The sequence below is a fragment of the Cucurbita pepo genome, chromosome LG10 (assembly GCF_002806865.2).
Source record: "Cucurbita pepo subsp. pepo cultivar mu-cu-16 chromosome LG10, ASM280686v2, whole genome shotgun sequence".
NCBI lineage: Eukaryota > Viridiplantae > Streptophyta > Magnoliopsida > Cucurbitales > Cucurbitaceae > Cucurbita > Cucurbita pepo.
Genome location: NC_036647.1, coordinates 1,979,223 through 2,001,645, shown reverse-complemented (window position 1 = coordinate 2,001,645; position 22,423 = coordinate 1,979,223). Strand labels below are relative to the sequence as shown.

General features: G+C 35.7%; 5 protein-coding genes across 9 annotated transcripts in view; 3 read left to right on the top strand and 2 right to left on the bottom strand.

The window, feature by feature from the left end:
- Positions 1–2,576: 2,576 nt before the first annotated feature.
- On the top strand, positions 2,577–3,512 carry LOC111804433 (transcription factor IND-like). The gene is made up of 2 exons (XM_023689238.1): positions 2,577–2,875; positions 2,959–3,512. Exons 1-2 carry the CDS (start codon positions 2,650–2,652, stop codon positions 3,423–3,425), a joined length of 693 nt encoding a protein of 230 aa, XP_023545006.1. The 5' UTR covers positions 2,577–2,649; the 3' UTR covers positions 3,426–3,512.
- A 699-nt stretch (positions 3,513–4,211) lies between these two features.
- LOC111803074 (chromatin assembly factor 1 subunit FAS2) lies at positions 4,212–8,571 on the top strand. Of its 2 annotated transcripts, none has more exons than XM_023687338.1 (12): positions 4,212–4,491; positions 4,655–4,766; positions 5,479–5,505; positions 5,611–5,683; positions 6,085–6,188; positions 6,315–6,529; positions 6,617–6,713; positions 7,068–7,140; positions 7,348–7,436; positions 7,548–7,686; positions 7,769–7,869; positions 7,972–8,571. In XM_023687338.1, the coding sequence occupies exons 1-12, from the start codon at positions 4,378–4,380 to the stop codon at positions 8,316–8,318; spliced, it is 1,491 nt and encodes a 496-aa protein (XP_023543106.1). In that variant the 5' UTR covers positions 4,212–4,377; the 3' UTR covers positions 8,319–8,571. The 2 variants fall into 2 exon arrangements, with proteins under 2 accessions (XP_023543106.1, XP_023543105.1); XM_023687337.1 differs by having other exon boundaries at positions 7,969–8,571.
- Positions 8,572–9,460: 889 nt separating this feature from the next.
- Positions 9,461–10,217, bottom strand: LOC111804033 (cell wall / vacuolar inhibitor of fructosidase 2). The gene has a single exon (XM_023688696.1). The coding sequence runs from the start codon at positions 10,125–10,127 to the stop codon at positions 9,582–9,584; it is 546 nt and encodes a 181-aa protein (XP_023544464.1). The 5' UTR covers positions 10,128–10,217; the 3' UTR covers positions 9,461–9,581.
- A 3,245-nt stretch (positions 10,218–13,462) lies between these two features.
- Positions 13,463–15,347, top strand: LOC111803692 (probable cysteine desulfurase). Its single transcript, XM_023688218.1, has 4 exons — positions 13,463–13,644; positions 13,841–14,371; positions 14,436–14,637; positions 14,756–15,347. The coding sequence occupies exons 1-4, from the start codon at positions 13,463–13,465 to the stop codon at positions 15,323–15,325; spliced, it is 1,485 nt and encodes a 494-aa protein (XP_023543986.1). The 3' UTR covers positions 15,326–15,347.
- LOC111804474 (probable inactive ATP-dependent zinc metalloprotease FTSHI 4, chloroplastic) overlaps positions 15,252–22,423 on the bottom strand; it is an 11,656-nt gene continuing 4,484 nt past the window's right edge. The window contains exons 6-18 of one of the 4 annotated variants that reach the window (XR_002816518.1): positions 20,996–21,070; positions 20,265–20,390; positions 20,071–20,180; positions 19,882–19,960; positions 19,595–19,732; positions 19,398–19,509; positions 18,659–18,822; positions 18,447–18,552; positions 18,184–18,260; positions 17,469–17,612; positions 17,229–17,374; positions 16,049–16,332; positions 15,252–15,514 (exon numbers count right to left, since the gene is read on the bottom strand). Coding sequence is in view for 2 of the 4 variants with exons in the window: in XM_023689290.1 (XP_023545058.1) it covers positions 17,231–17,374; positions 17,469–17,612; positions 18,184–18,260; positions 18,447–18,552; positions 18,659–18,822; positions 19,398–19,509; positions 19,595–19,732; positions 19,882–19,960; positions 20,071–20,180; positions 20,265–20,390; positions 20,996–21,070 (1,275 nt within the window). In the remaining 2 variants the exon portion in view is untranslated. Of the gene's footprint in view, positions 15,515–15,887; positions 16,393–17,228; positions 17,375–17,468; positions 17,613–18,183; positions 18,261–18,446; positions 18,553–18,658; positions 18,823–19,397; positions 19,510–19,594; positions 19,733–19,881; positions 19,961–20,070; positions 20,181–20,264; positions 20,391–20,995; positions 21,071–22,423 lie in introns of those variants that run through there. The other 3 variants (XR_002816519.1, XM_023689290.1, XM_023689289.1) reach the window with 3 other exon arrangements.

Here is a 22,423-nt window from a genome sequence, read left to right as displayed (position 1 = left end):
CGGAAATAGCCGGTATAGCTCTCTTGGTAGTGCAAAGGACTGAAAATCTTCGTGTTATCGGAGAAACTGTTTCTCCAAACATATAAACAAATTGACCAATATGAGCATAACTCAACAGACATAAAGTATATTGGGCAACACATTGCATGTTCATCTATCGAACTTTAGTTATGGCGGTATGAATAAACCAAAAAGCTACACCCGAGTTAGGTTTATTGTTAACATTTTTGTGTTCTAACAGAGATTGGGAGCAGGCTGTGTACCAAGCAAACTAAATTAGCATACCCCTTTATGGCCTCCATTTATGTGCCTCCAACCCTTGATGGTCCTTGCTCTAACCTCTTATATCTTGCTGCCTTCTACAACACAACCACATGCTTGGGAGCAACCATAAATGGCCTGCTTCTCTTTTCAATCTCCTACTTCAATACCTACTCTTTCTCAGCTGGGGAAGATAGTATAAACGGTACCGATCGAACGTTTGGTTTAGTTGCAGCTATACTGTTAACTCCATCGATGATCGCTTGTTGCTTTAAACGCATAGAATATGTGGATGGAGAAAGTTTATGATGTATTTGACAAAGACCAAATTGATTCGATGTTGAAATTTTTTATACTCAAATTGGAGATTGTAGTTTTCTTAACCTCACTCGAGACTCTCTGGTTGACTAATACTCTACGTTAGCTCTTTTATCGGGATATTATTTCCTAGGTTTGTAAAATTTGAATGGACAACAGAGCATAGGTGGCAAGCAATTATTGGACACAAAGCTTTACCCGTAGACGTTTCTCTATCTCTTGTAAGAATTGTATGGGAGTCATCCTTAGAGGGATTTCTCGAATGACGGTACCAACGAGCCCTCTCTCGTTGCTATTCCCGGATCACCCGTCCAAGTGAAATTCGATGAGATCAGATATCTCGAACGAAGTTCAATAATAGGAAAAGAAAACAGCTGACAAGAGATCTCTATTTATTACTACCTCCGTACTCATCGAAAAAAGAAAGGATGTGACAACCCGCAAAGGTCAAATCGTCGTACCCCAACTTATTGTACTAAGAAAAGTTATCATGTTTACGCGCGCGCACATATATATGTTATGTTTAAACAAGTGAATCAAACATAACATAACACAAACATTGATCAGTTGTATCTTATTAATAACTCAATATCATAACCAATATGAACATAGCTCAACAATAATAAATACGCGATCTTTTCTTTCCTTGAGTTATTTGGTTAAAATCTCCGTAACCCATATTTTTATCAGTTAAGAGGCGAAACACGAACCCTAATCTATAAGAAAATGTTACGAAAATAGTCGAAGCATATGAAACTCGTAGAGTTTTGGAAGCTAATGAAGAATTCATGTCATTACAAAAAGTAAAATCCATACAGATTTAATTGTTAGTGAATATGAAAATATAAAACCCTAGCTATGCCTAAAAATGGGGATTTTCTCATTCTATAAACCCTAAAATGATTGCATTAGGGCATGCGCAAACTTGTACGTGTAAAGAAAAATGAAGGTACCCATCAAACTTCCCTACGGACACACAAAAGAATGACGTAAGAAAACATGCCCCCCATGGAGGCTGATCAAATTCAACTACAATTTCTTGCCTTGATTTTTTTGGGACCATAAAAAATCTCGAAGTCTGTTGCCAACCCACGACATACATGTTCAAGGGCATTTTTGTAATTTAACTCTCGTACATCGAATAATGCAGGTGTAGAATCGAGTAGTTGCTCTTACTATTCTCGAAAGAAAGCTTAAATCTTTATCATAACGAAGGTCAATTAGCTGATGAATCACTATTAGGATTATGAGTCTAAGATTCCCTGTTCAAGGGCATTTTTGTAATTTAACTCCCATACATCAAACAATGCAGGTGTAGCATCACTAGTAGTTGTTCTTACTATTCTCGAAAGAAAACTTATAATCTTTATCCTAACGAAGGTTGATTAGTTGATTAATCACTATTAGGATTTTGAGTCTAAGATGCCATATTCAAGGGCATTTTTGTCATTTATCTCTCGTACATCGTACAATTCAGGTGTAGCATTGCTAGCTGCAATTCAGTAAATAGTCACTCTTACTATTCTCGAAAGAAAGCTTATAATCTTTATCATAACGAAGGGTCAATTAGCTAATGAATCACTATTAGGATTTTGAGTCCTGTTCAAGGGCATTTTTGTAATTTACCTCTCGTACATCGAACAGTACATGTGTGACATTGCTAGCTACGATTCAGTAAGTAGTCAATCCTACTATTCTCGAAAGAAAGCTTATAATCATTATCATAACGAAGGTTCGTTCGATTAGGTTAATTAAGATGTCGAGCGTAAAAAAAGGAGATCGCATGTGGAGTAGCGGAAGATGAAAAGAATAAGGGTAACCCATTTGTAAGGGGTTTGATTGATTAGTAGGGGCAATTCCTTGGAGGGAAAGTGTTCCAAAAACAGGATGAAAATAATGTTAACCCTAGCTCACTCCTTTTTCCTCTTTGCCCATCCAAACTCTCTCTAAAAACCCTTATTCTTCATCATCAACCTTTTATAGAACCAATACAATAGTCTTCTAGTTTCTTACATAACTCCCTCCAAACCCCATACCCTACCTTTTCCTTCTCCCCCATCACCCTCCTCCATGGAGCCCCATCACCTCTCAAACCCTTCTCCCCATCTCCATCACTCCGCCATGGAAGACCATCATATCCTTCACCGTCATCACCACGTCCACGTCCACGACCTTGACCCTGATCCTGACCCTGACCCTGACCCTGATTCCATTTGGTCGTCGTTGTTGCCTTTTCATCTCCCCGACCCTCATCATCAATTCCCTAGCTCCTCAACCCACCTGTTGATCAGCTACGGTATGTTCACTACTCCTGCTTTGATATCATGTTAAATCATCGATGATAGTATGTTTAGTTTTTTTTTTTTGTATTGTTTATAGCTACTCCGAGTTCTAGGGTAGATGATAACGAAGAGCCGGAAGAAGAGCTTGGTGCCATGAAAGAGATGATGTATAAGATCGCTGCGATGCAACCGGTGGATATCGATCCTTCGACTATCCGAAAGCCCAAACGACGAAATGTACGGATTAGCGATGACCCGCAAAGCATTGCAGCTCGTCTTCGACGAGAGAGGATCAGTGAGAAGATCAGAATTCTTCAAAGGCTTGTGCCTGGTGGGACGAAGATGGACACAGCTTCAATGTTAGATGAAGCAATTCGCTATGTCAAGTTCTTAAAGAGGCAAATCCGGTTGCTGCAGTCAAGTGATCAGCCGCAACAGCCAAGAACTGACGGCGGAGCCGCCGCTGGAGGGTGGCCTCTTACATTCCATATGGCTGATGGTTCAGCCTCCTCGTCCACGTCCATGGAGACTACGCCTGCCATTATTACACCATCAGGATGGTGAGAGAATTAATATTTACTTAATTAATTACATGATTATGAGTAATTAGTGCTTAAATTAATATGTTTGTAATTGTACCTTCAAAAAAAATTAATTAAGCAAATGCCATCCATTTTTTTTTTCTTTTTTCTTTTTTATATTTAAAACATATTTTTAATAAAAAGTATTTCAATTATTTCATTTATATTAAAAACGTGGAGAGAAGTACCATGAAAAATACGTCGCACAGGGAAATTATATAAAAAGTGGACCTTTGATTTATAAACATACCTTATATGAAAGACCACGCGTGTCTGTAATGTCTGTAATTTCACGATTTTTTTTAAAAGAAAACATAAAATAATAATAAGAAGAGACTAATTATTATGAGGCATTTGTCGGTAATTAAGATGTATTGTATCAAATGTAAGTATATGGTCGTAACCAATCTTATCCATTATGACAATATGAGCCTACAAAGCTCTTGCGAAGATGCCTAATGAATTGGTGTCTACTATAGAACAGTGGACAAACAACTGTATATCTGGAACCTCTTTAAAAAGAGCGTGTGAGAATTGTTTAAACGGCCTCTTATTAAAATTTAGACAGTGGGTATAGGTCGATTTTGTTCTAGAAGGTTGTACTCAGCGTTTATTCACATTTCCGTCCCCGTGTTAATTCAAGAAGAAAATTTAATAATTTATTTTATTTATAAAAATTAAAAAAAAAATGAAAATTAAAAAGCGTATAATTAATAGCTAATATATATGTTCACTTATGAGTTGGTGATTAGTTCGAAGTAAGGCAGTCCAAAAAGGCGCCAATTTGGGCGCGATCTTAACACATTTGGACACCTCATTCAAAAGGGCGCCAAATTCCAGGAGCAGCAAATTCCTCTTTCCTTCTCCACTTGAACCCTAGATTTTCTCCTGCGATTACTCACTTCCCTGTCCAAAATTGGGACTAGGAACAAGAAATGAAGGGTGGGACGCTTCAGATCAACTGGCACGACTCAAAGCCAGTGCTCACCCTAGATTTCCATCCACTTTCAGGTCTCCTCGCAACCGGCGGAGCCGATTTCGATATCAAGGTCTACATTCAATTTCCCTCTTCGCTTCTGATTCTTTTTTTTTTTTTTTTTTTTTTTTTTTTTTTTTTTTTTTTTTTTTTTTTTTTTTTTTTTTTTTTTTTTTTTTTTTTNTGGTTGGTTGGATGTATGGCAATGGGCTAACTGATGCCTTTGATTCTATCAGATTTGGTTATTGAATTCAGGGGATGGACAAAAAAATGTCCCTGGTGCTACGTATCAAAATAGCCTTTCTTACCATGGTTCTGCTGTTAATAGCCTGCGTTTCTCACCTTCAGGTATGTAGAATGTATCTGCGTCCCTCAACATTATGTTTAGTGTTATGAAGCTAGTTCGTTTCGTGGAATATTTGTTAAATATTAGTACTTTGTTCGGTAGATTTCATTAACTGTATCGAGATCAAGCTTTAATTTTATCGAAATCTTATGGTTTGCAATTTTGATTACATCAGTGCTACAAAAAGTAATGTCCCTTCTGTAAATCATTAGCTTAATATGGTAGTTATTTTGAGTCTTTTAACGTATAACCATTTGGCTGAGTAAAGATTCCAGGACCTCAGTGTTTCAAAATGGTATTTCCCCTTTTGTAAACCGTCAACCTAATATGTATTGTACATCAAGTCTTTGAATACATTGAAACGATCATCTATACACCAACGATCATGATGCAGCTAGAACAATCCACTAAATTAAAATTTATTTGTAATACTGACATCTACCTTTCTCCATTCAAGGGAGAATGAGCACTTTGGGAAGGAAGGTTACTTCCTTACCTGCACATGGGGTGGGGTGGGTGGATTTAGTTTGGTATTTTACATTAAAAAAATTTGGGTCAATTTGGTGCTTTTACAAAAAGGCTTTTGAGCACTAGAGTTGGAGAAGTGTAAACTAATATATTTTGTGGTACATTTGAGCATCTCTTCTAATTTTTTATTTGCTTGTTTGCTTTCTTACTTCAGATTTAGAAGTTAATGTCCATTGTCTTTTGCAGGAGAACTGCTTGCCTCTGGTGCTGATGGTAGTACTTCCGCCTATTACAGATGGTGTTTTCAGTACATATTTGAGCCAGTTGCTAAATCCCAGTAGATTTTTTCTTATATATATTAGTTTTCATTTCTCACAGGAGGTGAACTGATCATATGGAAATTGCACCATTTGGAAAGTGGCCAAACTTGGAAGGTCCTGAAGACATTATCGTAAGGCCATTTATCGCCCTCCCTATTTTAACGTGTTAAGAAGCCATGAAGTTCAAAAAATTGATATGAAAACACCCAGTATTGCATATTTAACTTCCATGACCTAGTGTCAATAAGCACTGATGTAAATGGTGAAAAATTAGTTCAAGTCACGGTGACCACCTACCTAGGAGTTAATATGCTATCGGTTTACTTGGCTGTGAAATATAGTAGGGTTAGGCAGTTGTTCTAGGAGAAAGTTAGATTTGGGCAGGCTAGTCCAAACGCTCATGAACTAAAAGGAAAAAAGAAAAAAAACCACACCCGATAGAGCAAATTTAAGTTGTAATTGTAGGAATATTTCCTAGTCATTGTTCTCTTGCAGAATTTCCACTAATATCAGTATTATCTATATTGGCTAGATTTCACCGCAAAGATGTGCTGGACCTACAGTGGTCTAGTGATGGTGCATATTTGATGTCTGGATCCGTAGATAATTCCTGCATCATATGGGATGTAAGCAAAGGTTGAACAAAAGACACTCGCAAGGGAAAAAGAGAAAAAGAAAAAGATAAATCCATTACTAGAATTAAGCTTATTTATTTGTTTTATTAACCATTTAGCTCTGGTTGTTCTTCTCCATGTTCTTCAGGATCCGTCCATCAGATTTTAGATGCCCATTTGCACTATGTTCAAGGTGTGGCATTGGACCCACTAGGAAAGTATGCTGCTTCTCTGAGTTCAGATAGAAGTTGCAGAATCTATGCCTATAAACCCCCAACCAAAGTAAAAAGCAGTGAGAAAATGAATTATGTTTGTCAGCATGTCGTTACTAAGGCAGAAAATATTTCAGTTGATGATTCTAAGGTAGAAGATGTCAAGAGTATTGTAGTTCAAGCATTTAGTATGTTGATGTTTCCTCTATTGATTGTCATTTATGCTCCAACACTGCAGTCTGTCAAAAACCACCTCTTTCATGATGAGACATTGCCATCTTTCTTCCGAAGGTTGGCCTGGTCACCTGATGGATCTTTTCTACTTGTGCCTGCAGGTAACGGTTGGGGTAGATGTCGATTGCTATTTACCACCTATCCACGGTGCTTAGGAAAATTTTCATTCTGACTTGATGAACCTTTCTTAATTGTTTGGGGCAGTTTTGGTGCATTTATCATACTATATTTCTTTATTAACTTGATTAATACTTATATTGCATGTAGTGGATCGCATCCATTCATACTAGAGATGCAGTTAGGTTTCCCATCAGGAATGTGCTTTTCGTGTGGTTTCCATTCTTCATCGTGGTTTTCGTGTTACCTATTCCATTCAGCATTTCTCATGTGCATGCATAATTAAGTCTCCATTCGTATTTTTTCTCTGATTGTTTGATTTGCTGCCCACTTTTCAGGTGTTTGTAAAATATCGCCGGCATCTGAACCAGTAAATACAGCGTATATATTTTCTAGAAAGGATCTCTCAAGGCAAGACTTAATTCTTTGTTATTACTAGTTTGATAGTAATGGTTATCATGATGAAGCAATAATGATAGTGATATCGAGCATCTTTATTGTCACTAGTAGTTCAACTTTTGCTGCACCCGTGCCCAATTACATTATAGTGAGTGATATCTTGGAAAGATTTAAAAACTAGAACGATCCTTTTTTAATTTATATCATCTTTCCGATCAGGCCTGCTATTCAACTCCCTGGTGCCAGCAAGCCGGTTGTAGCAGTTTGCTTTTGTCCAAAGCTTTTTAGTCTTAGAGGATTAAATTCAGGTGCTCAGATGATTTTTACCATGTTTTATGCATTACTTGATTAATTTTCAAGAGAAGTTTTATTGGTTTGGAAAATGACCGACTTCAATTTTTGTATTATGAATTCTGCAGCTGGGTTATTTAAGCTTCCACATCGGATCATCTTTGCAGTAGCAACCTTAAATTCTTTGTACATATATGACACTGAAAGTGTTGTGCCGCTAGTAATCATGGCTGGTCTTCACTATGCTGCCATAACAGATGTCGCGTGGTAAATTTTCTGCTCCTATCTCGTGACTACTCCCTTTGGCAGATTGTCATTTTCTCAATTCTGAGTTTATTGTTCTTAAAAGGTCGGCAGATGCTCATTATTTAGCACTATCTTCTCAAGATGGTTACTGCACTTTGGTGGAATTTGAAAACGATGAACTGGGGTCACCACTTGCTCTATCAGGTCACTATTTACTTCTCCCTTCCTTCCTGTTATGTTTTCTCGAAATAATAGTTTTCTTTGGTTAATTTGTTTCTCATAGTTTGCCTTCAATCGATGTAGAAGATAAAATAGGCACGACAACCAATCAGAATACGAGTTTAACAGGCGTGGTGACTGTAAACGACGATCAAAATAGGAAAACAGAAGTAGAAGAGAGACATGAAGAAAACAAAAGCGTTGAAAAACCAGAAAACATGGTGATCGAAAAACCAGAAAACATGGTGATCGAAAAACCAGAAAACATGGTGATTGAAAAACCTTCGAGTGGAAAAAATCTTGCAGAATCAGAGGGCAGAGGACATGAAATGGAAAAGAAGGAAAGTAAACAGGTATCTATAAGCTCTTCAAGCAACTCTGTTACCAGCAAGCCAGCCAAAAGGCGCATTACACCCATGGCTATTGATCCATGAGAGAGGTACGCTATGCTATCAACTGTATATTCTCTTCATCCCTACAGATTATGCTGAGTTATTACAAGCATTTTGTTGGCGGTGCTTGATCAAATGTGGATCACTGATGTAGCTGAAATGATATTTTTTTACAATGATTTGTGTATCATCTTTGATCTCATGTTCCCTGGTGATTAAGATTCTAATGATACTTGGCTCGGTAAGCTCTTCTTGGGAAGAGTTCTACGATATCGATATTCAGTTTTCGCTTCTTTGTTCTGTGCTTTTATCCCAACAAACTAACACGAAGAATAACATGTTTTTAATTTCATGCTTCTAAGGGGGTCACCAGCCAAAAATCGTTCCACAGGTATTTGTATTTTTAGACTTTCTATTGGAAGGAGTCTTAATGATAAACTTCCCGCATATACTTTATGATATAGATTCACCTCGAGATTGAGATAGATCAAGTTTCCATCTATCTAGGTTTGGAATATAACACGTCTCATCTTGAGTTTCCATCTATCTAGGTAGAAATATAACACGATGAAATTAAGATCGAGACAATGTAATTTACTGTCTCGATCTTATATCATTAAAACTAATATAATTTGTCAAAGTGAGCATAAGTTATGTACCTTTTCTGAGTCGGAGTTGTCGGAGTAAATAGGGTTTAATCCAAAAAGGTTTGTCCAATTTTTATTTTCTTGAAAGAGACATTCATACATGGAGGAAACTATTGGATTTGGAAGCCAATTAAATATCAAATATGGACCCTAAAAATAGTGGAAGGATCATTTTCAAAATCAATTTTCTAATCTTTACTTTATCTAATAATTGAAGTTTTAAATCTAATTACAAGATTTGCTTCCAATATTATATTAATGGAATCTCACAAATTAATATTTAACGTATATTTTTATAAACGAATATTTTTTTAATACGGTAATAAAGAGTATTAAATTTGTTAATTTAACATTTTTTTTTAGCTGGAATAGAAATTTAAACCTATGACCTTATCGATAGTAGAGTAAGATCGAACAATTCATATTTGAAATGCAATGACCTATGGACCTATAAACTTAAAATATATTTTCGATCAACACCTGTGAAACACAAACTCGAATTTTTTGAGCTAAAAAAACACATGAATCCAGAAGAAGTAGGAGTCATTAAATTCCTTTAACATAATATGAAAAAAAAAGATCAAATTTATTACAAAAAATAAAAAGCAAAAGTAAAAACAAAATTATGATTTAGATGAAGAGAGAGAGACAACAATGATTACCAGCCAAGAAGATCCAGAATCCCCAACACCACTCTGCAAATACGCTTCAGCCCTTCTTCCCGCCGACGAAGCGTCGCCGGATAAGCCACCGTCGGGAACACTTTGAAGCCATTCCGGCAAACATTGGCATAATCCGCCGCCGCAGCCACATGCATATACGCATAATCATAAGTCTCTTCGGCCAAGTCTTTGAGAGAAGCCCGAAGCGCTTCAGCTGCAAATGCGTACTTTTCGGAGCATTGTCGGATGAGTTTTGTTCTGTTGCTGTTGTTCTTGTTGTTGTTGGCCGAGGTGGGGAGCTGAGATGAGAGGTAGGCGGAAGTGGCGGTGGCGTTGGCAGCGCCGATGGAGGCCATGATGGCGGCGAGTCCCTTGGTGTCGGCGGTGAGGCTGGTGGGGTCTGATTTCAGGGAGGACATGCAGAGGGCGTAGTAAAGAGTGCTTCTGCACGTCTTTTGGATTAGGGTTTGGTCGGCGGCTACAAACGTTGTTGGGGTTACGAGGTAGAGGAACAACAACATCACCAAATTCTTCATACCCATTTCAGATTTCCCTTCAAAATCTCTTCTTTTTTCCCCTTTTTTCCTCAATGGAAGAGAGACAGAGAGAGCTATGAAGCAGAGGATCTCTCTGTTTAATGGTTCTAAGATATAAACAATTTCTTGTCCGTTATATGTCTCTTAGTGATGGACTTAGACTATTACCCGTAGTATCAGAGTTAGACGGTGGTGTATCAACGCGGACGTTGGACCTCTTAAGCAGGTGAATTGTGAGATTCCACGTCGATTGAAGAGGCGTAAAAACTTCTCCCTAACACACACGTTTTAAAATCGTGAAACGAATGAAGATACACGATCGAAAGAGGATAATGAATAAGGCACTCACTCAAAGCAACGTTTTTTTTTTCTTTTTTTTCTTTTAAGTGATGGAGAGGGATGTAGAGAGGACAATGAAAAGATAGCACTTTGTGGGGGCAAAAGCAATGTTTTCTTTTACGCGTTTTGATTCGAAATACCCGATACAATCACTACAATATGGCTACTAAAACTTATATAGTTGGATGTACGAAAGAAAACCGGTAAAAATACCTCGAATATCGAAATTATTAATTAGAACTCTAGACAAACCCTTTTTTTTTTTTTTTTTTTTTTTTTTTNTGTAAATAATTAGAGAGAGAAGCATTAGTAATGTGAAGAATTATAGAACAGTTTACAAAAAGCAAGAAGAAAAAGATAAAAGAAAAAAATGATTCCATTTTAATTAATAATAACACTGTTTGACTCTCCAGAAAATATAATAAATATATACACACACACATAGTCACGGGCCAAAGCCGACGGCATAAACCACCGCCACTCAACAAACACAAAATGCCATTTTTTTCAAGGTTTTTTGCTATCATTGTTTCCTCTTTTTTTTTTTTTTGTCTGTTTTCACTCATTTCTCCTATTTTACCTATTCATACTAAAAGGTTGATTTTGAGATCTCACGTTCATTCTTTATAAGGGTATGGAAACTCCTTTCTAATAGACTCGTTTTAAAATTGTAAGGTTGACAATACTACGTAACGGGCCAAAACGGACAATATCTACTAGCAGTGAGCTTAAGCTGTTACACATCCAAACTTAGTGATAGTAATTGATATCTTTTTCATTGAGCTACACTTTGATAGAAAAAACGCACTAAAAAAGAAAGAGGTGAAATTAGGATCCCATATCCAATGGGAAGAACAGTAGTGGCCCATGTTTTTACAATAAGATTACACGGTTTATTAGATCTCGAGCTTAGAGGAGATTAAATAAACAAAATAAAAAAATAAAAAAATAAAAGTATAGGTAGGTAGTTCATAATAAAATGTAAGAATCTTAATTTAAAAGGGAAATAATGTAATGAAAAGCATTTTGATTATAATGTGTTGGGTTCCTGCTGTCATACACAAAATATCCAAAAAGTTTAACTCCTTTTCACACATTATATTCAACCATTCAATACTTTAATTCACCCACCCTTCATTTATTAGTTATTGAGATTGATTATGCTTATAAAACGGTAGCTATATATAAGAGGATCGTGTTTAAATAATAATATAAATAGTCGATACTGTATACATATAAGATATTCAACCTTATCCATATATTATAGTTAATATACGATTGAGCCACAAAATACTGAGTTGTTTCACGGTATAAAAAGATATGTAATTCAATCTTAATCCTAAACGAGCTATGGACTCGTGTATGAGAAGAGCTTGTCGTTTGATTTTCTTGGGGTGAAAATGACCTTTTTACGTCGATTCAATAACTCTAACATTTAGAAGACTTGACCAAATAAATAGTTGAGAACATAAGTTTTGTACCAAAAATAAAAAAATAAATAAAAAATCACTTTTTCTCATACAAAGAGAGTAGAGGAGCAGTTCGTTTAAGTACTAATTCCCGAACTTGAACAATAGGGTTTGACCATGTCGTTGGTTCGAGATGGACTTGATTTGTGGTTGGATCATAAACAAAGTATTCATTAAAGAATCGGTTGCATGTTTGTGATATTTCTTTTTCTCGGTTTATATTAACACAATATTTAAATCTAGGTTAGGTATTTTTTTTGGAAATTATAACATCAGAATTCATTATAATATAGATTTATTTTTCAGCATTTATTGATTAGTGTAGGTGAAAATAAAAGAAAAAGGCTACAATGGGCCACCTACTTGCTATGAATTAAATAAATATGTTTTAAATTCAAAATTAAAATAATCTAATACCCATAATTTCTCTTCCTAATTTTTTTTTTAAACAATAGAATATAGAAATGGATTGAGATCAAGGATACTTAATACATTTTCAATTTACTAAAACTATATATATATATATATATATATATATTGGTTTAATTCTGAAAATTATAAATTATTTTTGGGTTTTTTTGTTGAAAAAAAATTATGTATGGTGGAGTATTATTTTGTGAGTTTAAAATATTAATTTTATAAATAATGATAACAAGTTTAGTTAGTATTGAATACGTCTGCGGAAACTAAAAAAAAACTTATTAAAATTCAAATAATTTATTTGATATTAATGAAATAAATCTATATTAACACAAAGTAAAAATAATTAAATAAGCTAACCAACACCCTAGTTTTTATAGCTAAAGACTTTTTTTTTTGGACAATATTTAATTTTTTATTTATTTATTGAAATCTAGCTAAAGAAAACATATTAACTTAATTGATTATTATTTTTTTTAAATGGTATATTAATTAATTATCAAATTTCTCCAAAAAGAATTAATTAAAACTATTGACAAATTAACTAAAACTAGAATAGGTTAAACCTATTCAATTAAATATATTGCGTAGAAGTAATTTTTTTTTAGTAATTATGATTAGTTATTTGATTAACATCATCCTTAAATTATTTAGAATCCATTAATTAACACTTATTGGTTGATTAGTTCATTGGATTTTATTTTATAAGTATATATATACTTAAATTTATTAATTCCATAAAACAAACTCGTAAATCCACATTCTCGCTTAATACCAAATACAGATATATTACTTTTTATTAGTAAAAAAGAAAAATGCTATTAATCTCTAAACTCTTATATTTTTAGTTTGTATAAGAAGAAAAATTATTGTGGATTTTATTATTTTTTTTTTTCAAAATAAGAAGATAAAAGTAGAAGAAAAAAAATGAAAAATCAATCAAATTTAATTTTTAAAAAATGGCTTCTCCCTGTTTGATTATTGGAGGCTAATTAAATTCATTCCACAACCAAACGGGCGAAAATGTATAAATCCGCAGAAAATTCAAACTTTTTCCCACCGTTTGAAAGCCTTGTGTTTCATAATTTCATTATTTTCTTCTAAAGCTAAGCTATGGAGTTGAAGCTGGAGAAACCCATGTCGAAAAAAGCTCTCAACCTCGCCGGAGACGATGCAGAAAGTGCAAGCACCGAATGTAATGTAGCCAAAGTTCCGGAGGTTGCGGGCTGTCGAGGTCATTTCAGACGATGGAAAAGGACGGCGCTCTGTTTCCCGGCACGGCGGAGGAAAGGATGGTTTGGCTGCGATGTCAGATTATAGGTAGAGATGCAGAGTTTAATTCTCCATTTGGAGAAAGACGAGTGTGTTATGCTGATCATACAGCTTCTGGTCGTTCTCTTCGTTTTATCGAAAATTTCATCCTCCAAAACGTTCTACCTTTCTATGGTGATTTCTCAATCTAAAAAACTTCGAAATGGTTTAAATAAATATCTTTGCTCAGTTCACCAAATCTGCAGGCAACACTCACACAAGCGACAGCTACGTCGGGCAGCATACAACAAAGATGGCGAACGATGCGATCGCATACATCAAGAAGTGCTTAGGAGGTGGAGAAGAAGAAGCGCTTGTGTTCTGTGGCCAAGGCGCAACTTCCGCCATTAAAAGACTGCAAGAAGTGATGGGAATTGCAGTGCCATCCATTCTGAGAGACAGGGTAATAGAGACCCTAAAGGAAGAAGAAAGGTGGGTTGTTTTTGTTGGACCTTATGAGCATCACTCCAACCTCCTCTCATGGGGGCAGAGCTTGGCGGAAGTGGTAGAAATTGGAATGGATGAAAATGGGGTTTTAGACATTGAGATGCTCAGATCCCAACTTGAGGCGTATAAGAAAGCTGGAAAGAGGCAAATTTTGGGTTCTTTCTCAGCTTGTAGTAATGTAACAGGAATTTATGTAGATACAAAAGCTATTGCTACACTGATCCATGAATATGGAGGCCATGTTTGCTTTGATTTTGCTGCAAGGTACCTGAATTTTACCCATTTACTTGAATCAAAAGCATTGGCTAAGTGTTTGACTACGATGCAGTGGCCCTTATGTGCAAATAGATATGCAATCAGGGGAAATTGATGGCTATGATGCGATTTTTCTAAGTACTCACAAGTTTCTTGGAGGGCCTGGATCACCTGGAATCCTTCTGATGAACAAAAGTCTCTATAAGTTGAAGTCATCTCCTCCATCAACTTGTGGGGGTGGTACTGTGAACTATGTCAATGGCTTCAGTGAAAAGGTAATGCAAAAAAGCTCACCAGATTTTGAGTTTTGTTCGAGTGGAATCCGTCCGATCGAAACTGAAAATTTGGTATACTTTGACGTCTGTTTCTTTGCTCATGGAAGATTTTTTGCAGGACACACTGTATAATGAAGACATAGAAGAGAGGGAAAACGGTGGAACACCACAGATTATAGGAATAATAAGAGCAGCTATGGCTTTTGAGGTAAAGGAATATATCAGCAACCATGAGATAGAGAAGCAAGAGCACCAGTACGTAGAGAGGGCTTTGAAGAGACTTCTCCCAAATAGAAGCATCTGCATTTTAGGGAGCACGTCTTCTAAGCGTCAAGCCATATTATCTTTTATCGTTTACTCTTCGACTAATTCGTCGCCCAACTGTATCACTGATAGATTATGTAAACCTAACAGCAGAGAAAAGGCTGAAAAGATTTACATGTGGAAAGAGACAGGGTATATGAGAGCAAAACCTCTTCATGGCTCTTTTGTTGCAGCACTCCTGAGCGATCTGTTCGGCATTCAGGCTCGAGGAGGATGCAGTTGTGCCGGTCCCTATGGTCACAAGCTGCTCAACATTGATGAAAAATGCTCGCATGCCTACAGATCTGCCATTGCTAAGGTATCTTTCAATTTTGCATTCCATGAAACAGTGAACTTTGTCCAAACTAAATCTCTAACAACCTAATAGGGCTATGCTGGAATAAAACCTGGATGGACAAGAATAAGCTTTCCCTACTACATGCCAAATGAGGAGTTCGAGTTCATTTTAAAGGCTTTAGAATTCATAGCTGATTATGGACAAAGATTCCTTCCTTTGTATGCCTTCAATTTGAGAACTGGCAGCTGGACACCGAAGAAAAAGGAGCTCGCCGACCTACTCGGGAAGGAGAATTACAGAAACAGTCACATCTTAGCATTCAAAAACCGGTGTGCCAATGCAGAAGCTAAGTTAGCAGCCACAGTATACAAGCATAAATCATATATAGAATCTGCCAAAAAAATCGCAAATCTTCTCCCCAAGTTTCCTCCTGAGAGAAATCTTCACGAGGACATTGAATCCTCTCTATTATACTTCAGAATCTAAAAAAATACCACATTATAGTTGCGTTGTAATCTTGGTTAGCACGGTAGTGGAATAACGATGCCCAACAAATAAACAATGCACAAATAAATTCTTTTTTCAAATTTTTTTTGCCCACTTCTCCAGATATCATAATCCCCTTCTTCCAAGTTGGCAGCGTAGCATAAATGAAAGGAAGAAAATATTTCTTCATTGATAAATATTATTTATGATGTGGTGTGTACAAAACTTTGTGAACGATACTCAAGAAAAACGTTAACTAAATAAAAATTTATATGACCCGATGAAAAAATGGTACAATTTACAGGGACTACTTCAAACAAATACCTCTTCTCAGTGATGCTAACTCAGGCTGAAAGATAATTCCAGCAATTCAGTCGTAATTTCAGCAACTTCTCACAGCCTAAAACAAAATTATCGCATCATCTTTACTGGATAATAAGAACCCATGAAGTCTCCAGCAAACATAGTTCTCAAAGGTGCAATTTTTCCAAGCCTTCATCATCTGCAGTAAAACATAAGCACCCACAAAGTCACCAACTTACATAGTCATCAAGGATGCAATTTTCCAGACATCCAGGAATCTGGCATTTACTGCCAACATTTATGATCTGCAAGAGAAGAGTAAACAGAAATCATCAATTGCTTCCCTGCGTTCAAGTGAAAGCACTCGGGAAAAATGAAAGGGAAAAGTTATTAAGAGTGTACGAGCTGCACTCTGCATGAAAAAGATGACATGATAATAAAATTTCAAACCCTGGTAAAGATCCTATGATACAAACACAGAGAGAATGAGAGGTAGAGTCATAAATGGTAGACCAATTTCTTCAGGAAAGTATCTGATTTTATGGGATCATTGCAAAATTCAAATTAGAAATAAGAATTTCTTTGATTTTTCTTCATTCTTCCTCCCAATCAAATAATTGAGCAGCTATTTCTTCCACTTAGAAATTTTAGAGTTGGAAATAGATATTATTTACAACAGGGAGAATGCACGAAGACCATAACAGGATAAGGTTAAAATGGGCTAAGGTACTATTTCAGTTTAATGTTGCCCAGTAATTCCAGAAGATCTACACCCACTATTTTGCAGGGATATTTATCGTAAGATTGCAAGTGAAGGACTAATATTAACAGTACTACGCTTAATTAGGTCATAAAGCTCAGATAAACAAGCATATTTTTTTAGGAAGAAATGACGAATGACAAGTTGTTTGGGATAGAGTTCTTTTTTCTTTTGATACTTTTTATTGGTCAAAAATGTAAATGTAAGAGTTTGGCAAGACTTCTTATCCACTCTACTAGGACAAACTCCTGTAATTTCAGTTTCTTTCGTTTGAGGTTTTCTCGTCCCACTACATATTTGTACTATTGTATATACTTCTCATTATCAATGATTCATTGCCATGTATGTTTTCAATTAACAAGAAAAGGAAAAGGCTAAAATGGGTGCATGAGTAAAAGACTATGAGTGAGAGAGCTAACAGATGAAGGAAATTGTTCTTACATTCAAAGGAAATGACTGGCCATCAGAAGTTGCGGCTTCTCTTCATCTTCTTCAACATCTGCAGAAACTTCAGCTCTGATTTCCTGAACCCTTTTTTCCCAGATATCATCAATTAGTTTCCAAGTTTCGTCATTAACAACTTGTGTCTGCATAAGGGTTCAATTCACCGAGGAAAGATCCAATTATCAGTACTTCAACATTATGGCTTAGGTAAATCTGAGCATTATAGATCGATGTTACCTCCATAGGTCGAGGCGCACCAAAAGTCACAAATCCAACATTTCCAGGTGCAAATGTAACCCTTCCAGGAAGTGTAACTCCATAAATTCCCCACCGTCCAGCATACAGCAGAGCTCCATGTTCATCAATTGGACGCACAGCAGGCTGATAAGGTGCAACCAAAAATTTCCTTAAATAGTTTGAAGACACAGAATATCTGAACATTCACAAGTGAAATTATTGAATAACATAAATCCAAACTACATTGGGTGTTTCATTTAATATTTCCACATCACTATCTTTGAGACCATTAATAAATATTTTAAATACCTGAACTTCGGATTAAGAATTTCTTATCTAGTTTACTATGTCAAATTACATCACTATCTAGTTTACAATGTCAAATTCCCATAACCGAAAAATCAAGAGCATGAATTTAGATGATGAAGGAATCAACAATCTTTTGTCAAAAAGAGACTATTTTGAACCCCTAACAAACCCCTCAATGGATATTGGGGATGTTTTCTAGGAATTTCAGGCATTGATTTCTCAGTCAAGTCAGCTTTAAAAGAGATCGTCGTAAGACTTCAGGTGCACCTGGGGAAGGAACTCCCACTTTTAATATATGCAATTTAAAAAACAAAGAGACAAACCGAACAACTACCATGTGAAAGTAAACAAGCTATGATAATCACCAATGATGGAAATACATTTTTCTGAAGTCAAGAAAAACCACCTGTGGAAACCGAGGAGCCTTTTCATATATGTCCCGAATTTCCTCAGCCCTTATCTCTCCCTTTTCAAGTAAAACATCTGCATAATACAAATGCTGCATATTCAATAAGTGATAGATCTTGCATGATACCGACTCATTAAAAGAAATCAACTTTGTTAATTTCCAGTGCATCTCGATATTTAAGCTAAACTACTGTGAAGATTTTTCAACAGTTGACAATTGTTGTATAAATTAAAATAAAGAATTACATAAACCAATATGACCTGTGATTGTCTCTACAGCGGAATGGTATTCTCTCAAGACTGAAAAACATTTTTCCACAGCATAACGCAAGTATTCCTCACGAAGTGCTTCAAGTTTGGATGCAAGCTGTAGAAAGTATCCAAAGTAACTGAGTTATTGAAATATTTTATTATTTAGAAAATAACAGTCATAAAGACTTGAAGAGTATTGAGTTTCAATCATGAAGACAAACATTTGGAACAAGATCACCATGATTCCTGTAGTATGCTTTGCCAAAAGCTGTCATCCCTGTCTGCAGAATCAAAAATTCTGCCAACTTGGAAGCATCTAACGTGGCCTTTGAAGAGATCCAGCACATATTATCAACCCCAAACATTTCCTCCTCAATTACTCGTGCTGTGAGAAATCCAGTGAGAAGTATTAATAACTTAAATGAAGCCAGTGAATAAAGTAGTGATTCTAATATAATTTTAAAGAGTGAATGCCAACGTGCAAGAGACTACCCTGGAAGCAAAATTTATTTTTGATTTCACATTTAAAAAGGAATTATCAACATTTAATAGACAATGTAGGACGGAGGTGGGAGTGGGGAACTGACAAGCTGAACCAATAAAGGCAAAGCCATTAAATTCGCGACTCTTCATACCTGACACTTTATACTCTGTCTAGATTCATTTAAAATAAGGTTTTAACATCAGGTATCGATTCCATTTATTTATACAAAAGAAAGAAAAAAAACCCTGAATCCAATAAAACAATGACTACAATATTGAATTGGTAAGCTAGATACGATCCTCTCCCTTTCTCAATTTCTTCCCAAAGGAAATCCCTCGTAAGCTTCTCCAAGGATTTACTGTGGGGTGGTTCATGCAATTTACCCAAAGTTAAATTTCACCACACATAGCAACTCACAATTGAAAATTACCCATAGAAAATTATAAAGTAAAGCATAAGAATTTTATATAACTTACGAGCACATGCACGGACAATGGAATTAATATAATCTATTTTTCTTGAAAACACTCTCCCTGGAATTTCAGCATAACGCATATTTGGCTGACTACGGATTGATTTTATATCCGTCTGCAAGGATAAGAATAAAAAATAGTTAACATGCCTTTTTACCAAGGAAATGTTATAAAACTTTGAAACAAGACAACAACACTACCTCGATGAATGGGCGGTGGGTATCTGGAAAATAGGAAGCCAGAATCGCAACGGCTGCTTCCCTATATGCCAATCTTAGTTTCAAATCTTCTGGAATTTCAGTACTATCTTCCTGACCAGTTTCAAAGGTACCCTTTTGCTGCAAACCATTGAGCAAGTAGAGAAATGTTGATAATGCAGCAACCCAACAAAAAATAGTGCAATGCGTTTATCCTTTTACAAGGAAAAATTGCTGTATCTAATCTCCTGAAGAATGGAGGGAGTGGCGGCAGGCAAATATGTACTAACCCTTTTCAATGCTTCAAGCAACTCTTCACGTCCAATATGGTCCAGATCCTTTCTGGCAGTCAAAATTCCAGCTTCGTTTCTGTCCAAAATTGAAAATAAATAAATACGCAACTCTCCTTTGAAGTATAAAATGCACATAAAAAATCTTGTTGAAATATAGTCACAGCTTAAATATTTTCTTATTAGTACAGTATATTTTGCAATTCTGCCCCTGTGAAATCTTCAGTTAGCTCAGCAATTTCTTGGAGTAGAGCCTCCTTAATCTCCTCAGAACGAAAAAATTTATTTCTAGCATGCACCTGCAATCACATGCAGATCCTAATAAGATATCATAACTTTTTAGGAGTTTTCTGACTCTAAGAACGAACCAACTATCTGTATACCTTTAATATGGCCAATCTTCCATCTTTAGATGGCAAACCAACTCTTATAATTTTATCAAAACGGCCCTTTCTCAACAGAGCAGGATCGAGAATATCAAGTCTATTTGTTGCACCAATAACTAGCACCTGAAAAATTCAGATTTAAGTTTAAGAAAAGATGAGAAAAAATTCCTAAAAATCTAGGTGGGATGATTTTTTTATATGGGGGAGCTCTTTCGGATCTTAATTGACCCAAGAGAGTTAATATTTCCTATGATATAAAGAAAACTTTTTTTTTTTAATGAGAAACGTAACATTTCATTAAGGAAATGGAAAAAAAAAAAAAAAAAAAAAAAAAAAAAANCACTAGGAGAAAGAAAAAGAAGGAAAACTATAGCAAAATAAGAAAACTTTGAAAGTCAGTGAATGCTTTCTATGAAAACACAACTTCTTCCATGATTAACAGCTCCCAATTTAAAAAGTAATGACTTCCGCTTCCATGTACCACTGCAGGCTATAAACACCTGGATCTCCAATCTCTCGTATTCTAAAATAACTATCCTGCTCCTCTTATGTGGACTGAATAATGAATATTAAGCAAAATCTAGATTAATAAATCATAGAAAATTGGAAAGGAAACAACCTATATTCTAAAATATGGACATATATAGATGAGAATCTGTGGCTTGAAATTAACAAGACTTCCAGATAGGATACTATACAATAACAATAAGTTCACGTTCTCTACATACCTGTGCAGTAGAAACCTTGAATCCATCCATCTCAGTCAATATTTGAAGTAGGCCTTGTTCCCTTTCTGCACCACCCTGCATAACACATTCTATTAAATCTATATTGCATGCAATGAATATTCAAGTTCGTGCATGTTAAGTGAGGAGCAGAGTTCCATAGCAAAGCCACTTTACAGCATATCCCTTAATATAGATGCATTTGAAGCTACAAAATCAGGTCCATATTCAATAGTAATCATTTCCAGCTGTCAACCACAGACACACAAAGATGATAGTTCGGCACACAAAGATGATAGTTTGGTTACAGGTCAATCACAAATTACTGTTGTTGTTGCAAGTCTAAATTAGACTGTTTTTTTTTTTTTTTTTTTTTTTTTTTNAATTCCACGTCCCTCTTATAGGAAAAATCGACTAAATCTAAATCGATAAATAATCTAAATTCTCTAGATACGGGATAATCTAAATAAATACCTATATAATGGGTAACTAAATCTAAATAATAAATACTTCAATATCATGTGTATGTCTTTTTTCATACAGGGACGACAAGTGGAGCTCAAAGGAATACATTCCACTATGGCAGAAGGCGCCTGAACTCAATTCCTTGCATCCAACCACTATCCAGGACATGCAACTTCAGAAATTGCTAGTGGAAAATGTTTCTCTCTTTTATCAACCAACGGGGATGTCTCCTAGCCCATCTTGTGATCACCGAATTCCCTTGGAGACTGAAGCTACACCCGTGGTGGTGCGCCCCTACAGATATCCCCACGAACAAAAGGATGAGATAGAACGCCAATGTGCAGCCATGCAACAACAAGGGATCATCCGTCCCAACTGGTCTCCTTTTTCTTCTCCGGTAATTCTAGTTCTGAAAGCTGATAATTCATGGCGCTTATGTGTGGATTACAGGGAACTCAATACAAAGACCATCAAAGACAAATTTCCAATATCAGTCATTGATGAACTACTTGAAGAATTGGGAGGAACAAAGTTCTTCACAAAGTTAGACTTGCTATCCGGGAATTATCAAATTGCCATGGATCCTCCCGATATTGAGACGACAACCTTTCAAACACATCAGGTCATTTCGAGTTTTTGGTCATGATTGAGTCATGGTTCAATTGATATAGCAACATTGTACCTAAAAGTTTTCAACTTAGTCTTGAGTACTTTAACTCAGAGGTATTAAGGTTCCCTCTACTTGAGTCTTACAAATTCAACATAGGTCGAAAGACGAATTCTACTTCTTCCCCTAGACAAACATCATCTACCTCCACTTACGAGAGACCCATAACTCAATCACAAACTTGGGCCCGTAACAGAATTATTTTCCTTCCCTTACCTGAATCTTATGATAAGCTAATATTAAAATAATTAAATAAATAATAATAATAAATTTAAAAAAAAAAAAAAATAAAAAAAAAA

What these genes read in the sequence shown, in the direction of transcription:
- LOC111804433 (XM_023689238.1), top strand. Translation starts at nt 2,650, where the DNA reads ATGGAGCCCCATCACCTCTCAAACCCTTCTCCCCATCTCCATCACTCC. An exon ending in CCACCTGTTGATCAGCTACG is followed by an intron (nt 2,876 to 2,958) that starts GTATGTTCACTA and finishes TATTGTTTATAG; the next exon opens with CTACTCCGAGTTCTAGGGTA.
- LOC111803692 (XM_023688218.1), top strand. Translation starts at nt 13,463, where the DNA reads ATGGAGTTGAAGCTGGAGAAACCCATGTCGAAAAAAGCTCTCAACCTC. An exon ending in GCACGGCGGAGGAAAGGATG is followed by an intron (nt 13,645 to 13,840) that starts GTTTGGCTGCGA and finishes TTAAATAAATAT; the next exon opens with CTTTGCTCAGTTCACCAAAT. An exon ending in TCAATGGCTTCAGTGAAAAG is followed by an intron (nt 14,638 to 14,755) that starts GTAATGCAAAAA and finishes GATTTTTTGCAG; the next exon opens with GACACACTGTATAATGAAGA.
- LOC111803074 (XM_023687337.1), top strand. Translation starts at nt 4,378, where the DNA reads ATGAAGGGTGGGACGCTTCAGATCAACTGGCACGACTCAAAGCCAGTG. An exon ending in TCTTAGAGGATTAAATTCAG is followed by an intron (nt 7,437 to 7,547) that starts GTGCTCAGATGA and finishes TGAATTCTGCAG; the next exon opens with CTGGGTTATTTAAGCTTCCA. An exon ending in GCCATAACAGATGTCGCGTG is followed by an intron (nt 7,687 to 7,768) that starts GTAAATTTTCTG and finishes TGTTCTTAAAAG; the next exon opens with GTCGGCAGATGCTCATTATT.
- LOC111804033 (XM_023688696.1), bottom strand. Translation starts at nt 10,127, where the DNA reads ATGGGTATGAAGAATTTGGTGATGTTGTTGTTCCTCTACCTCGTAACC.